Source organism: Macaca nemestrina, chromosome 10 (genome assembly GCF_043159975.1).
Source record: "Macaca nemestrina isolate mMacNem1 chromosome 10, mMacNem.hap1, whole genome shotgun sequence".
In the NCBI taxonomy this organism is placed as follows: domain Eukaryota; kingdom Metazoa; phylum Chordata; class Mammalia; order Primates; family Cercopithecidae; genus Macaca; species Macaca nemestrina.
In genome coordinates, this window is record NC_092134.1 from 7,340,623 (window position 1) to 7,356,606 (window position 15,984).

The window sequence follows — 15,984 nt, forward strand, 5'->3', positions numbered from 1 at the left end:
TGATTCTCCTGCCTCAGCCTCCAGAGTAGCTGGGATTGCAGGCGTGCACCACCACGCCTGGCTAATTTTTGTATTTTTAGTAGAGACAGGGTTTCACCATGTTGCCCAAGCTGGTCTCAAACTCCTGACTTCAGGTGATCTGCCCACCTGGGCCTCCCAAAGTGCTGGACCGGTTGAGTTCTGTGTCAGTGCTCCCATGTTCCCAGGGAAAAGACAAGGAGGAAGCTGTTAGTGGAAAACAGTTACCCAAAGTGCTGAGAAGCAATTCTGATGGGGCTGGGGTTTTGCAACTGGGAGCACATTTTTGGCATTTTGCTGCCAATAGTTTAGAGGCAGGAAATCCTGCCTCCGTTTCACAAAGGCAGCTCCTGTGTTTACACCCAATTACTTGAATGATGTCTGAGGGGCCTGGAGAAAGACTAGGTTTGGTATTGGGCATTTATTATGACATGTCAAATTATTGCCTAAGAGGCATCCCCATTCATCCTGAAAGCAAAGAGTAGCATTTGCCAGCATGCCAAAAATGACTCTGCAGTTTCAAGAAATACACACACCCCAACAGAGAGCCTCTAGCCCCTCTAGGGACTTGGCAAGTGTACCACCCATCTTTCAGCTGAAACATCTACTTCAGCCTCTCAAACAGAATCCCCGCCTGCCCTGTGGTTTTCTTATGTCTCTAGAGCTCTGCCTGTTCTGGGAACCTCAGCACCCTGGGTCCAGCACAAAGCCCCTGCCCCAAGTACATGTACAAGACCAAGCCATTGACAAGCAAAGATCAAAGAGTGGACAGAGGTCAAAGGCTCTCAAACACCCACAGCATCATGCATTTCAGCACTGACTTTCAACATGGTTTGATCCTGGACGGGGCCGTGAGAAACAGATCTTTTTCTGAGACATCTGTTGAGAAGCTTTCCCCAGCCTACTAGGAAAACAATAAGAAATGTTTTAAAAGTAAAATATGTTGGCAACTTTTATGAAATGTTTTCTTTTGATGTCCATTTATTACTGCATCAAGAGTATTAAAATCTCTGGCTGAAAAGAAAAAAACATATCCATATTATAGCCAACTATACAGCTGCTTTAGGGAACATGCAGATAAAATAATGAAACAACTGAAGAATGTTTAAATGTTTATTTTCATGTTAAAAACGATGTGTTACCCTGTGGTTAGAATATACCTTTATGCTGAAAAATGAAGTCACTTTATTTCCGAAATATTTCCAGAAAAAAAGAAAAGGAAAAAATCCAAAAGTCAAGAAGAATAAGATGAAAATGTTCTGGCAGATTCCATCATCAATCCCAACATAAGCCACATCCTTTCTAGGCCAGAATTCCAAATTCAGGGCATTTCATGATGTTATTAGGTCTCAAATGTTTTTCCCACTATCAGTTTAGATATTTTTGAGTGGGATGTCTGTACATTTAAAAGCTACAATTTTGCATGCTTTCATTTTAAAAAACTCGGTGTTTCATTATATTGCCTATATTACATACAAAAATATCTGCAGTCCATATTTTAGCATAACTTTTCCACCATCCATACCGTCCCTTTACATGACAGGTGATATGCATTACATCACACGTATATAATTTTGATAAAAAGGGGAGGGTTGCTGAGTTTATAAACCATCTGTTATGTCATTTACAGAGAATGAAATGGAGAATTGAGACCATTTTTAGGTAATTAGAATGGAAAACACATTGGTGTCCCTGACAGATAGGGTTCAGATGAAACCACGCTCTGTGGTCCTTGCTGTGAGACTGAATAGTTCCCTCACAGAGCCTTAATAGTTCTCTGAAAGGGCTCCAACATCCCAGTAATGGGAAGACCTCTTTCTAAAATAATGAAACAAGACTGCTACCAAAATGCACAAAGGTGGACGTTCTAAAACTTAAAAGTTAGCAAGTTACAAATTACTTAGTCTACAGATGTGGCAATGGGACAAAAAGCAATCAACTTTCCCCCTGCATGACTTTATAAATAGAAACTTCTGTCTAGATAGTAAGGATTATTATAGTCTGGGAATTTATCCTGGCCAGTGTGCACTATACAACAGCTAGGAAGTCAATTATTTCTTGTCTTGGGACACATAAAGCATTCTGAGGTTTGCTAGGTGTTGTTTTTCCAGGGCAACCTTCTATTGTCTTTTCTTCTTGCCTTCTCTCAAATGCAACACACCTGTGTGTTTAAGCATCAGTTCTTTGATGTGGCAGCTGCTTCTTGATTCCTGTGCTCTAGCCTCTACTGCAGCACATCTGGACCTTGGAGGCAGCGGTTGCAATCCTCAATGGTTCCAGGTCGTATGCTGGTCATCTAGCGTCTGAACCTCCCTTCCTGTGACCATGGAGTTCACTGTCTGGTGCCTTCTCAAGAGGCTTGCTGGTGTCTCCCTCAGTGGGAGGCTGAGCATTCCATTCCCATGGGAGAGGAAGGGACTTTATAAATGTTTGGTTCAGGTTATTTAACAAGACTAATAATGTGGGTCTATCAGCCATAAAATCATGGAAAATCCAGGCAAATTCATGGTCCCCAGAAAATTAGATTTCATGACTTAATAGTTTATACCTTTACCTCCACTTTAGATATTTTGGGGCACAGCGCCTAATAGTTGTATATTGACTAGCTGGAAAAAAAGGTGCTATAACCCATGGTTTATAATCTTCAGGAAATATTTAGAGGAGGAAATATTTTAATGAAATTCTTTCATGAGAAATAGTATCCATGCCAAATCTGAGGACAATTGACGGTCACTGCTGATTCTTACTGAATAGTTTGTTTTCTGGCTCTTCAGTATTCACACACACACACACACACATACACACATGGGCATATGTGTGTATATGTGTTTATATACATCTGGGTGTGGGTTCTATGGTGGAAGGAACCCTTCCCCCATGGCCTTCCATTTGATTATTATTTTGAACTGACTGGGTTATAACACAAACGAGCAAAGCTGGCTACACAGGGGCTGTATCACTCAGGGTGACTCTAAGTAATCACAAGAAGCATCTTCAGGACTGTGGCCAGCTTCCAGCCCTGCTGAGAAAGCACTGGCATGTTTGAATGCTCCCCAGTTTGCCCCCTGCACCCCATCAAGCACTGCCATCAGAGGGAATGCTCTAATTTGTATGTTCCCTAATAACACTCCCCATGGCAGTGATAATTTCCTTTACCTCCTCCCCAGTTAGACCCCCTACCCAAAGTCTTCACTTTACCAGTGGGCAGGACCCTGCTGTATGTGTGTAAGAGATTTCCTCCCCATTTCAGTGGAGGTTCTTCATTTTCAGAAATGAATTCCCAGTATTTCTGGAATGCTAGAGATCCAAAGGGAGAGAGGACTGAAGAGCCTCTCAGAAAGAGCCGACTCACCTGGATAGCTATGTGCCAATCAGCATATGAACTTTCTTCAGTCCTGTATGGTTGGTTCTGAGCTACCTCTGCACCAAACTCTTTGAAAAGCTTTTGGCTGACTAAGGAATCTTCCCATAAAGTGTCAGCCATCTCTCTGCAAGCTCCTTTTGCAGCTAATGCCTGGCTCTCCTCGCTTCCTTATCCCATCAAACTGAACTATTTTTGGAACTTCACCAGCTTCAGTTCCTAAGCCCCGTTTTATAGAACTAACTGAACACTGGGCTCTGGAGGTCAGGCCTACATCACTTGCAATTTCAGCACTGTTCACAAACACACTGTAGTCCTGTGGGCCAGAGATACAGAAAGAACTTTTTGGCTGCCACGTCATGGCTAGAGGAGGCTGGGTTGTCATGTTCCCATCCAAGGAAATCTACAATCAGAGAACAACTGAACGCCTCTCCTTGGATTAGCTCAGTTGTCAGCCATTTGGGGTCAGGGCACTGCTTCAGCTGACTTCCTGCAGATCCTTCCTACTTTGGGCCTTTAAAATTATATTTCTTAGAGATGCAAATGGCTCAGTAAAGCTCATAATGAGGCATACTAGTCCAGTGTCCACATTTCCAATAATACGATCTTAATAAATATGTCATCACATTTTGCTAATCTGAAATTTTTGCCTTAGGACCATTCATGATGCTACAAAAATAACATTTTTATTTAAATATTATGCAGGAGTTGTTTCTTTTTTTCTCTTGCCATTTTGATTTTTCAATAGCTGTGGTTTTTAAAATTTTTTTTCTACAATAGCTACTTCTTGAATTCTGGAATGGTCACTTATTTGTATGGACTTTCCGGGGAAACATTGCTTCTCTCCACAAATGCACACCCTGTCAATGTTTTGTCTCTGCCAGAGTCATGATTGAGGTTTTTTTGTTTTTTTTTTTTGTCATTGTATGAATGGATTTCTATATATTGCTAACTTGAAATGTCATTCTACTTACTTAAAAAAAAAATTTTGTTCTGGTAAAATGGAAAGTGCAATCTGCATCTATTTGCTAGATAACCTCCTTTCTGTGCAGGTCCATTCTACTTTAAGACTTCAGTTTGGATAACAAATTGTGTTGGCCACAAAGTACTTGTATAAATACAGCTATGTTGGGGCCTTTTTACCCTCAGAAATGCACTCCAGGAGTTCCCCAAGAGTTTTCAACAAGCAGAGAATAAAAATAAATGTTTGTGATTGACAACTTTTCTCCAAATTTTTGAAACTTCACGTAGAAAACTGTAAAGAGCTGACCCTCCCTCATTGTATATTAACATTTTAAGTAAAACCCTTTGTCCCAGTGTTATACAAGAGAGTTCAGCAACAAAAGGAAGGAAAAACAAAGTGAGAATAAGCTTCTTGGATACCGTCCCTAGATGAAGAAGTGCGGAAAACTGGAAAAACCTGACATCCTGCCTGGAGACCCAGGAAATAACACGGCATGGCAAATCCCAGGGAAGAAAACTCATGTGTAAATCAAACAGAGCTCAAGGAAAAGACTGAAATTTCTTCTCTTCATGTTTCAAAAAGAATTCCAGAGGTCAAAGGAACAGGTGCAGGTGCAAATATATATAAAAATAATGAGCAGCGCTCATGACAAATCAGGATAGCTACATTCAGTCATCTTTCATGTATGTCTAAACTCAGGCCAAGGGGCAATTAGTGTCCACTGTGCTTTAAAAGGTCTAGGAATAGAAAAATCAACACCCAAATCTTTTCTAATTCCACATGGCCATTTGTCACGAGATGACTAACAATGTCTGTGGGGTCAGGTTTCATACATTTGCACTGAGCTTGTGCCAGGCAGTCCATAAAACTGTTGTCTTAGAATTTCTTCAGTCCCCACATGTGGCTGTTTTAGAGGCATATCCAGACTTAAAACCCAGCTTCTATAGCTTTCCAGACCTCTTTTACCTGCTTAGAAATGAATCCCACCAGACCTCCACAAATCAAACTTTGTTAAATCATCCCCTATTGCTGATCACACTCACTGCTCCAGCATTCAAAAAACAGAAGGCATAAAGGTGAATACAAACATAAGAAAGGAGTTTACATCTGGTCTTGCAGTCTTTCCATATAGTCTCTAAAGTCCTGTGAATCCCCCAGCCCCATATCTTGGCAGACCCACTTGATGTTATCATCGCTGTCAAACAGGATGGAGTTGGTGTATGGGCCGCCGTCCTCTGGAAGGATGGTGGTGTAGGAAGTGAACTTGACTCTCTTCCTCTTTGGGCCCGAAGAATTCATAGGTTCATTTTTAATTTCTTTCTCATAGACATAGTCAGAGGGTCTGAGTAGTTGACTATGAAAAGTCTTCTGGGAACTGCCATTCAGAAGGAAGTTCCTCTCCTCAAACTGGAGGCCCCTGTCTATCATGGTTGTGCACTCCTCCGACGGGAGTGTAATGTCAACAGGGTTCTCCAGAAGTTCCACTTCATTCCCAAGCCAGACCCAGTCGTGGGAATGGGGGATGTTGCCCTGCTCGCTCACAGCAAACCTTTTGTGTCTGTATTTCCAGGCAAATGCCACGCAGTTGATCAAGAAGACCAGAATGGCCAGGCAGAAGACGCAGAGCAGGGCATACATGCCAATCTCCAAGTCTGTTAGCCCCCTTGAGGTCACTGTGAGGTCACTAGGATTATTGGGGTCCGGTGACTTCCCTTGATTGGGGAAGCTTGTGAAGGCATCTGGACCACCACTTTTGAATAACTTATTCTTCCCTTCCATGGGAGACTGGGGGGTTGTGCTTTTGTTGGTACTTTCCTCGTGGCCAACAGGTGTGCCATGGTGGAACCATTCCTGGACCGCTCTCTCCTGGTTTCCTTCACGCTCTATGGAATTACTGAGGTGGTCTTTATATTCCCGACTGATGCCCTCAATATCATTGCTGCCTCCTTGGTGCTCATCACTACTCGGTTCGAATTTGACCTTGACATTTCCTTTACCCACGGCAAGGACACTCTTCCTCTTGGTCTTCTGACAAGGTTCACTTATCATCATTTCTAACTTAATCAAAGGCCCTTGTCCTTCACCCTCTGCAACCACAATTGGCCATTTGGACTCAAGGTTTGCCTGGACAGACACCACCATTTCATCCAATGATGAGACAGTAACAGAATAATCCTTAGGATCGTAAATGTCTAAAGGTGTCACCGAACCATCACTGAATAAAATCCAAGAACTTACTATTGCTTCCTAAGGAAAATGAAACCAAAGCATTATGTTATCATCAGATTCCTTCAAATTTGAAAACATAAATATAATTTCCTATATAAATTGTTTCAATATAAGGAGAAGATGTCTATAGTTTTATAATCTTGAACAGTTCTGGTTATGCCTTGAACTGGTGGAACTGGCATCAATAATGTGCTGTAGCCTCACTGGGACAAGGAATAAATAATACACTTTAATGACAGCATTAAACTATAATTTATTGCATACATACAATAGAATTTGACCTTTTTAAAAACATATTGAAAGATCAGGCAATTTATCTGAATCAATTTCAGGTGCAACAAATCAGGCTACTGCTCAAGATAATATCACTTTGAACATTCTTTATTAAGAACCCAGTGGTGACGTAGCAAAACATGCACTGGCTGGGGGGGTGGGGAAGATGCACTGTGAGGCTGGCTGGCTGGAATGGCACAGTGGCTCTGGTATCTTCAGAAATAATTTATAGAAGTTTAGAGATGGGAGGAAGTTTTAGAGTTGACCATAATTATTGTAAACAGTAACATTGGTGTCTATTAGCCATGCATAAGTAGCTGAAATGGAATTTCCAAGTATCAAAAACCACCTGCTTTGGCAAAAGTGAAAACGTGATCCTTTGGCCACGGTCTAGCAGCAGGCTGTGCCTGGCACAGATAAGCCCAGCAGAAAGCAAATGGCGTATGGGGATGTGGTGGGTGTGGAAAAGCACATAAGAGGAAATGTGTCTAAGTCCCTGAATACTTTTCTCAGAGACAGAACAGCCTGGATGAGAAACAAGAAGCTTCAAGAATCCCCAGTCCTAGGCATGAGGGTTCTCCTGCTCTCCTTTACAGGACGTGCTAACTGAGACAGAATTCATCTCCACTGACCAGGGAGGCAGGGCCCCTGCGACACTCACCTGCTGTGGGGACTGAAGAACATCCAGGGCAGCGACTGTGGAGACGATGGCCCTTTTGTCTGCTCGGTGTGGCTGCAGGGAGAGAGACATGCCAGCTACGAGCTGCACTCCCAGCTCCGCGATGGTGACTCGGTCATCCAGGACGATTACCGTCTTCTCAGCCAGGATGGAGTCCGAGAGTGGCGAGAGGACCTGAAAAGTCAGCGGGGAGGCTCATGCATCTCTGTTCCTCACAAGCACCATGAACCCCTTAACTAGGGCTCCCAACAAAGTGCTCTCCCAGCCCTTGGCTCAATGCATGCACCCATGGGAATCGGTTAGGAGAGTATTATGCTGTTGTCCAATCACACTTAACAATTACAGGAGTTTTATATAGATGATCTTGGTCTATTTACTTTCCTCTGATTTATGTCATGATAACAGCCGTGTATTTTCTGAGAGAATCTTGATTTAATTTAGAGGCAGTAATAAAAACCTGTCCATTGATATTAGGTACTCAAAGAGCAACATTTTCCCAACAACCAATATTTAGAATGGCACAGCTGCCCTTAAAACAGGGTGGGCATCCTGTATTACTCAGGTGGACCCAATGTAATCACGTGAGTCCTTAAAAGCAGAGACCTTTTCCTGGCTGGGGGCAGAAGGGGAAGTTAGAGGTTCAGTGTGGGAAGGACTCCATCCAGCCGTTACTGAAGGCGGAAAAGACCACATGACAAGGAATGCAGGTGGCCTTGGAGCAGAGTGACTCCTGGTGACCCCTGGCTGACAGTGGGCAAGGAAACAGGGACCTCGGTCAGTCCTAAAATCACAAAGCACTAAGTTCTGCCCACAACCTGAAGGAGCTCGGCAGCCAAGTCTTTCCCCAAACTCCCAGATAAGAGCCCAGCCCAGCCGAGACCTGGAGTTCAGCCTCGTGGTGCCCTGAGCACAGAAAGCAGCAGGCCCACGTGGACGCCTGACCTGCGGAAATATTAGCTGACTAACGGGTGTTTTTTAAGCTGCTAGTTTGTGGTAATTTGTTACACAAAAATAGAAAACACAGAACATAACATGTTTCATCCAGCTTTGCCAAAAATATAGCTTTGGCTACAATAAAATCTGACTTAGTTAACTCTGAGCAGAAACATTTTAAATTTGTATAAAGAAATATTCTGCACCATTTCTGCATACTTATCCTGTCAAATTGGCTAGAAAATAATTTTACTGTCACTATGATAAAGAATATTTAGCTATGGATTATTATGTTTTGAAAAAAGTTTGTCTACAAGGTATGATATAACTAAATGGTTAAACTTCAAGGTTAGGAGGAAAAAAACTAGCTTTCAGCAGTTCAACCACCTTCTATTGGTGATTACAAAATGGAGAGTATGATATTGGGGAAAAGATTATTTACACTATATGTTTCATTTAGCCTTCTTGGTAAAAGGGATTAGATATTTTTGTCAACTCTCTAAAATATGAAAATTAATCTGAGTTTAGGTTATTAAAATTGGTGAATGCTCTATTGCTTCTCATTATTATCTCACAAACAAACAGAGGCAATGCATGCACAGTGACACACGTTGATATGCACGGCCACGTGCACATGAGCACACAGACACACATCTGCACAACAGCATCTACCTGGCCACTCATCAACACAGACTGGTGCTGGGCAAAGTGGCAAGGCATGGCAGCGTGTACCTGCACCGTGGTTATTCCCGGCTCCCGACCAGCCAGGGTCCTGCCGTCCTGTAACTGAGCGATTTTCGGCTCCTCCACCTTCATGAACTCGGTCACAAGGTCAGTGATGTCAAACTGCCAGTCGGGGCCCAGCATGTAGGTGAGCTGCCCTAAGTCAGGCGACTCGGCCACAAACTGGGTGAGGACGCGCACCGTGGCGTGCTGGTACTGCAGGGAGCAGCCTCGTCCCTTCTTCTCCTCATCGTCCTCGTCATCGCTATCCCGGGTAGGCCTAGAGCACAAGGAATCAAAACAGAATAAAGTCCTCATTGTTAAGAAGTTCTACATGCCCTTGTTTTTCAGATTCTAGGTGAGCCCACAGAATGAAATGAAATGGTCTTTCTCCTGCCGGACCCGCTCAGCCATCTATCCATTCCCTGTTCATTCACTCATTCCACAAGCACTTTGGTGAGGATCACGTGCTTTGTGCTGGCAACAGGAATGGCAAGGGCAGCTCCTGTCTTCCTGGCCCATACAGAGGCTGAGGCTCTGGTCCTGGTGTCCTGGAAACTGGTAATTTTAAAACCATTCCCCTGTGGGATGGAGGAACCTAAGATACGAGTCAGAACTGCTGTTTGGATTCATTTTGACATTGGACCTCATGCCAAGTTCTCTACCCTCTCACAGGCTCCGCTACCTCCCCTTGGAAACGAACACATAGGAACAGCTGGGCCCCTTTCCTCCCTCATAGTTCCACATGAGGACCAAGTAGGTCAATGTACGATGACATCTCAGAAATGGCCCTTTAGGAACCCCAGACCAACCAGGAACCATCGGCCGTGGATGGTTCTAACACCCCACCTCCTCATCGGCTGAGGCCCTCTAGTCTGTACAGAAAGAAGCAGCTTCCTGAGCTTATGGCCCTAAAGTCTGCCAAAGGATCCTTTCCTTCTACCGTCCTACACTAATCTAAAATCACTGCTCTGGGAGCAGACCTGCTCATGCTACTGCTAAAACATCTGAAATGTGTCTCTCCTGCTGCCCGTCCTGGCTTCTCCCTTCCTTCCTTATGGCTCTGGCCCTTCCCCTCTCCCTGGCACCTGTTATCCTCTAACCTCCACCTGTCCACAATCCACCCTGAGAAAGCCTCTCTGGCTCTGCAATTCCAGAACCTTCCCCTCAAGAAGTAGCAGTCCTGTGTCCCTTTGAGAGTGCTTTGTTTGGTGACTACTGACCAGTCTGTGCCCTCGGTGCCTGGGGATTGTGTCAGGGGAGAAAGGGGAGAAGGGGAGTGACTCATGCATGCTGAATTAGACCTACTGTGTGTCCTCTTCCACGTGCTTACATAAGGATGAGAGCGGACATCGATTGCCCATGCAGCACACAACAGCCATGCATATTTAATGCATGTAATCTTCACACACCCCCAAAGAGCGAGGTTGAATTATTTCTCTGATCTTACCAGTGAGGAAACCAAGACGTGGTTTGTGCGGCCACTCAGCCAGGGCCACACAGCTGGCCGTCTCCCGAGGCAGGGCCCACACAACCAGGCCAGCTGCCCCATCACGTGTGTCCCCTTCCTTTCTATAGCTAAGTCCGTTCATCTTCTCAACAGCTATGAAACATGTTCTTATTTTTGCATAAAGAAACCAGGCTCAATATTTATCCCAGATCAATATGTATCCCAGATAACTGGCAATTAGCAGGTCTGGATACAGCTCCATTTGACTTCTGAAAGCTACTTTCTTTACTATATGACATTCTGCCTCCCTGAAAGGTCTGAGAACCATTTATAAAATGATAGAAAAAATTTTCACCAGCACAATAGCATAATAATTTTGGTTTCCCAAAGTAAGAAATGAGTATCTCCGTGAGTAAGACAGATGGTAATAGGTGGCAAAGAAACATAGCATTCAATTTAAAAAATAAAAATAAAACAAACAAATAACATACTGAAAAGTTATTCCCATTTTATTTTTCGATCCTTCTGAATATGTCACAGGGAATATCTCTGTTCTGTGCTAGGATGTCTTTAAAGTGTCTCAGAACTAACTACGTTCCATTAGTTAATAAAGACAAGTTCACATAGGCAGGCAATGGTGTCTACTCAGAATTTAACAACATTGTTTAGTTTTCTTTGTAATAATTTTAGGTTAAATTTATTTTATGATAAATGACACTAGTCGACCATTTGTGCTAGCAATGGGAAGTTGCCTTTAAATTAATGGGTAAAAAAGAAGAACACCACTAGGCATGTGTTTCATTAAAATGTGGCAGTATCATCATAATGGTCAATGAGTACATGAGATTTTAGAAATCTTGTGGTAATGAAACAAAACAATCCTGTTATTTTAGGGCAGATTGTATCCTATTTATTTATTTAAACTTTTAATTTCAAAATAATTACAAATTAACTAAAAGCTAAAAAACAAACAAACAAACAAACAAAAAACCAGGAGATCTTATACACTCTTTACCCAGTTCCCTGAAGTTAGCATCTTCCTAACTATAAGAAAATATCAAAACCAGGAAATTGGCAATGGTATACACGGAGCTTATTAACATGCAAGCATAACTTATTACAGTCTAATGATACCAAAGCTTTGCTACTTTGAGTGTAGATACCTTAGTTCCCTGTAAGTCCCATTACCCTGACCACTTTTAAGAATATAATTGTTTTAAGTATGTTTTTCCATCTATCCTAAGTACCACATCAGATAATGTCATACTTTCCCCTTTGAATACCAAACATGATGTAAAAAATTGATGCGAAGGAAAGTCTATCCTATTCAACAGTGTTTTTACTCATTCTATCATTCTTCTTTCCTTTCTGAAGTTCCAAATCCTTTTCCATTATAATTTTTTCTGTCTACTGAAGTTTCCTGTCTAATGAAGTTCCATTAGCCATGCTTTAAAGGTAGGTCTCCTGAAAACAAACTCTCGAAGTTTTTGTTCATTTAAGAATGTCTTGATTCTCCTTTCATTCCTAAAGGATACTTTTGCCAGGTAAAGAATTTGAGGCTGACGGTGCCTTTCTTTTAGCGCCTGAAAAATGTGCGAAGTCCTTCTGGCCTCTGTGGTTTCAGGCGAAAGATTCATTGCCATTCCAATTGGTATAACCCGTCTCTGGATGTGTTTAAGACTTTCTTTGTCTTTCATTTTCAGAAGTTTAATTACAATGTGTCTTCACGTGGATTTTTGGGCTTCTCATGTTTGTGGTTTCTCAAGCTTTTGGAAACTACGCGTGTGTGCCTCTTGACAAATCGGAGAGGTTTTCAGCCATTATTCCTGCAAATACTGTTTGAGCCCAACACCTTTTCTCCTTTTCTTCTCGGATTCTAATCATGGGAATCCTAGATATTTTCTTACAGTCCCACAAGCCCCTGATGCTCCATTCCTTTTTTCCCACAAGTCTATTTTCTCTGTTATTTAGATGAAGTAAATTGTATTGTCTGTTCTCAAGTCCACTGATTTTTATCCTCTGTCATCTCACTGTACTGCTGAGCCTATTGAGGGCTTTTGTTCACCCTCGTTTCTATATTTTTCTATAATTTACATCTGGTTCTTTTTTATAAGTGATGTTTCCTTGCTGAGATATTTTCCTTTTTAATTGATTCCAAGGCTATTTCTAATTTCTTACTGAAAGCTTTTTATTTCCTTTGGTATGGCTGCTTTAAAATCCTTGTCAGATATTCTAACATCTGGTTTATCTGGGCATTGCCATCAGTTGACCATCTTTTCTCATTCAAGTTGTGGTTTATCTAATTCTTGGTATGACGAGTGAAATTTTTGTTATGTTCTGGATATTTTGTACATTATGACAGGAAACTCTGGGTTCAACTGAAATCTATTGTAGTTAAATTTGCTTTGTTTCAGTGCATATGTCCTAGGCTACTTTTGTGCACTTAGGTTCTAATGACAATTTGGCTTGAGAGCCCTCAGGTGCTATTCTCGTCTGTTTTGTTCCCCTGGTCCTGTGGTTTCCTGCAGTGAAGCAGGAATCCCACTTGAATGTCTCTGGGTTTGCCCAACGGAGACGAGGGCACCTCCCTGGCCTGGGTGGAGGCTGGAAGACATCAGGCAGGCAGGGCAGTATCACTTCCCCCAGCGGCCCTTCAAGTTTCAGCAATGGGTTTTCAAGATCCACCCTTGGCCTTTTGCTTCAAGCACACTTTTCTGACAGTGAATCTCTTAAAATTTCTTCATCATTTGCTGTCTGGAAAGACTGAAAATTTCAACATCATCAGGTCCCTGTTTCTTCTTGTCTCATAGCCCTTCCAAAATTTTCTCTCTCCTCTTGCATTCTGCTATTAGCAGCAAGATGAATCTAAGTGCACATTCAGTATTTGCCTGGTCTTCTCCTCAGCTATCTGACCTCACTTGCTTTCCACACACCTGCAGGGCACAATCTTGCAAAGCACTCTGTCACCTCCTAACCAGAATCCATGCTCCTCAACTCCCCCTAAACCCTCACTGGCAGCATTTTTGAAGTTCAGATTTCTACTTCCCATTTGTGCACAATGATCTCAGCTTTCTGTAAGGTGATTTGGGATTTCTCTACAATGATCCTCATGCATCATGTACAACGTCTTTAACGCCCATGTTTCCACTAACAATCTGTTCAAGGGATTTGATGCTTTTTCCATTATGCTCCTCAAAATCTTCCAGCCTCCACTCACTGCCTGATTCCAAAGGCACACTCACATTTGAGGTATGACTTATGGCTACAAGCCACCACTGGGCAACAGGCTCTATATTCGTTTTCTATTGCTGCATAACAAATGACCACAAACTTCATGGTTTAAAACAATGCCCACACCAACACACTCACAGTTCTGCAAGCCAGTAATCCAGGCAGGCTCAACTGAATTCTCTACACAGAGATTCACAAGTTCAATATTAAGGGGTCAACTGGGCTGGTCTCTTATCTGGAAGTGCTAGGGAAGAATCCACTTCTAAGATCAGCCAGGTTGTTGGCAGAATTCTGTTCCTAAGGTTATAGAACTGAGGCCCCATTTCCTGGCTGGTTGTCATCCGGAGGCTGCTCTCGGCTACTAAAGATTACCACATTCCTTGGTAAGTGGCTCAGTCCACATTCGTCAGCAAGTGGCTCAAGCCACCTTCAAAGCCAGCAGTGCATCATCACGTTGTTCTCATCCTCGAATCTTCCAACTTCCCCTTCTGCTACCAGTTGGCAGGAACTCTGCTTTCAGAGGCTTCTTTGGTGGGTCCCATCACCTGGCTAATCTCTGTATTTTAAGGTCCACTGATTTGGGATTGTAGCTACATCTGTAAAATCCCCTCCCGGCACTACCAGATTAGTGTTTGAAGAAGAAGGAGATGGGGATCATGGGAAGGGAGAGTGATCTTTTTTTTTTTTTTTTTTTTTTTGGTGATACAGAGTCTTGCTCTGTCGCCCAGGCTGGAGTGCAGTAGCGTGATCTCGACTCACTGCAAGCTCCGCCTCCCGGGTTCACGCCATTATCCTGCCTCAGTCTCCCGAGTAGCTGGGACTATAGACGCCTGCCACCTCGCCCGGCTAATTTTTTTGTATTTTTAGTAGAGACGGGGTTTCACCGTGTTAGCCAGGATGGTCTTGATCTCCTGACCTCGTGATCCGCCCGCCTCGGCCTCCCAGAGTGCTGGGATTACAGGCGAGAGTCATCTTTAGAACTGTCTACTATGGTATGTATCCATTCACTGAGTTCTTGGGACAACCCTTCAGTAATGTTATCATCCCTAATTGATAGATGAGGAAACTGAGAAAGAGATAGGTTAAATCACACGTCCAACATCACACAGGTACAAGTTGTAAAGCTGGGGTTAAAATTCAGGCAGCAAAATGAAGAGTCTTACCCGGTGTGGGGAGAGGGCGGAACAACTCAGGCAGCCTTATCCCACAGCCCACAGTCTTAACCACTGTACTGTGCTCCATGGAGGAAGGCTGACATTTACAAGCAGGGGAACTGAGAGTGAATAACATAGGAATGAACAATAGAGAAGTGAGTGGGGAATGGAAAATAGCTATGTCCTAAATGCCACATCTTGTGGTAGGTGCTTGTTACGTATTGCATTCATTTTACTGAATCCTAGCAACTACTCTATGAGGTTGTTACTATATTATTACGATTATCTTCATTAAAATTTCCTCATGTCAAGTTGCTAGTAAGTACTCAAGTCAGATCCATCTGAACCCAAAACCCAGACCACGCTTCCCACCGCGGATGTTGCTTCCCAAGGGCTTGAGTCCCTGAGGGCCAATTTGCCTCCCACAAAGATCTGGGCCCCAGGACAATCAGATCCAAAGTCTTCTCTTTGATTCCTCACCTTCTGTTGGCAGCAACCGGGATCCTCCAGCCCTTGATCTGGCTCAGCTCAGTGTCTGAGATCTCAATCTGCAGGGGGAGTCTGGGCGCCCAGACAGTGACCTCGAACTGGGAGGTGAAATGCTGGTGGGTGAAGTTCACAATTGTGTCCACTTTGCTTTTCATTTCCTTCCCGTTCACAAAAATGGAATCACAGTTGTTGGAAACCTTTGGGGAGGAGGTAGAATCTTGAGATGCATCAGGAGGAAAAGCACAAGCAAATACTAACAACACTGAAAGTTCATGAACTGCAGCAGCTCTGATTTATTAGACACCAAAACAACCCGATGAACAGAACTTGTACAAAAGGTAATTTGTAGGCACTAATTAGTGACAAATACTGACAAATAGACTACAGGAAAACTATTTTGTATTACAAAATACTGACAAGTAAAACCATTAACATAATTTAATGGAGTTATATAACCTCTGTTGCCTTTTGTGTGTATGT

The 15,984-nt window shown here is 42.9% G+C and overlaps 1 protein-coding gene across 12 annotated transcripts in view; it reads right to left on the reverse strand.

Moving 5' to 3' along the window:
• Positions 1-1,117: 1,117 nt before the first annotated feature.
• LOC105493580 (transmembrane protein 132B) overlaps positions 1,118-15,984 on the reverse strand; it is a 504,000-nt gene continuing 489,133 nt past the window's right edge. For all 12 annotated transcript variants that reach the window (XM_011761336.3, XM_071070810.1, XM_024796551.2 and 9 more), the window contains 4 exons: positions 15,496-15,701; positions 9,190-9,460; positions 7,507-7,698; positions 1,118-6,590 (listed from right to left, as the gene is read on the reverse strand). In XM_011761336.3, coding sequence (XP_011759638.2) covers positions 5,445-6,590; positions 7,507-7,698; positions 9,190-9,460; positions 15,496-15,701 — 1,815 coding nt within the window. In that variant the 3' untranslated portion in view covers positions 1,118-5,444. The remainder of the gene's footprint in view (positions 6,591-7,506; positions 7,699-9,189; positions 9,461-15,495; positions 15,702-15,984) is intronic.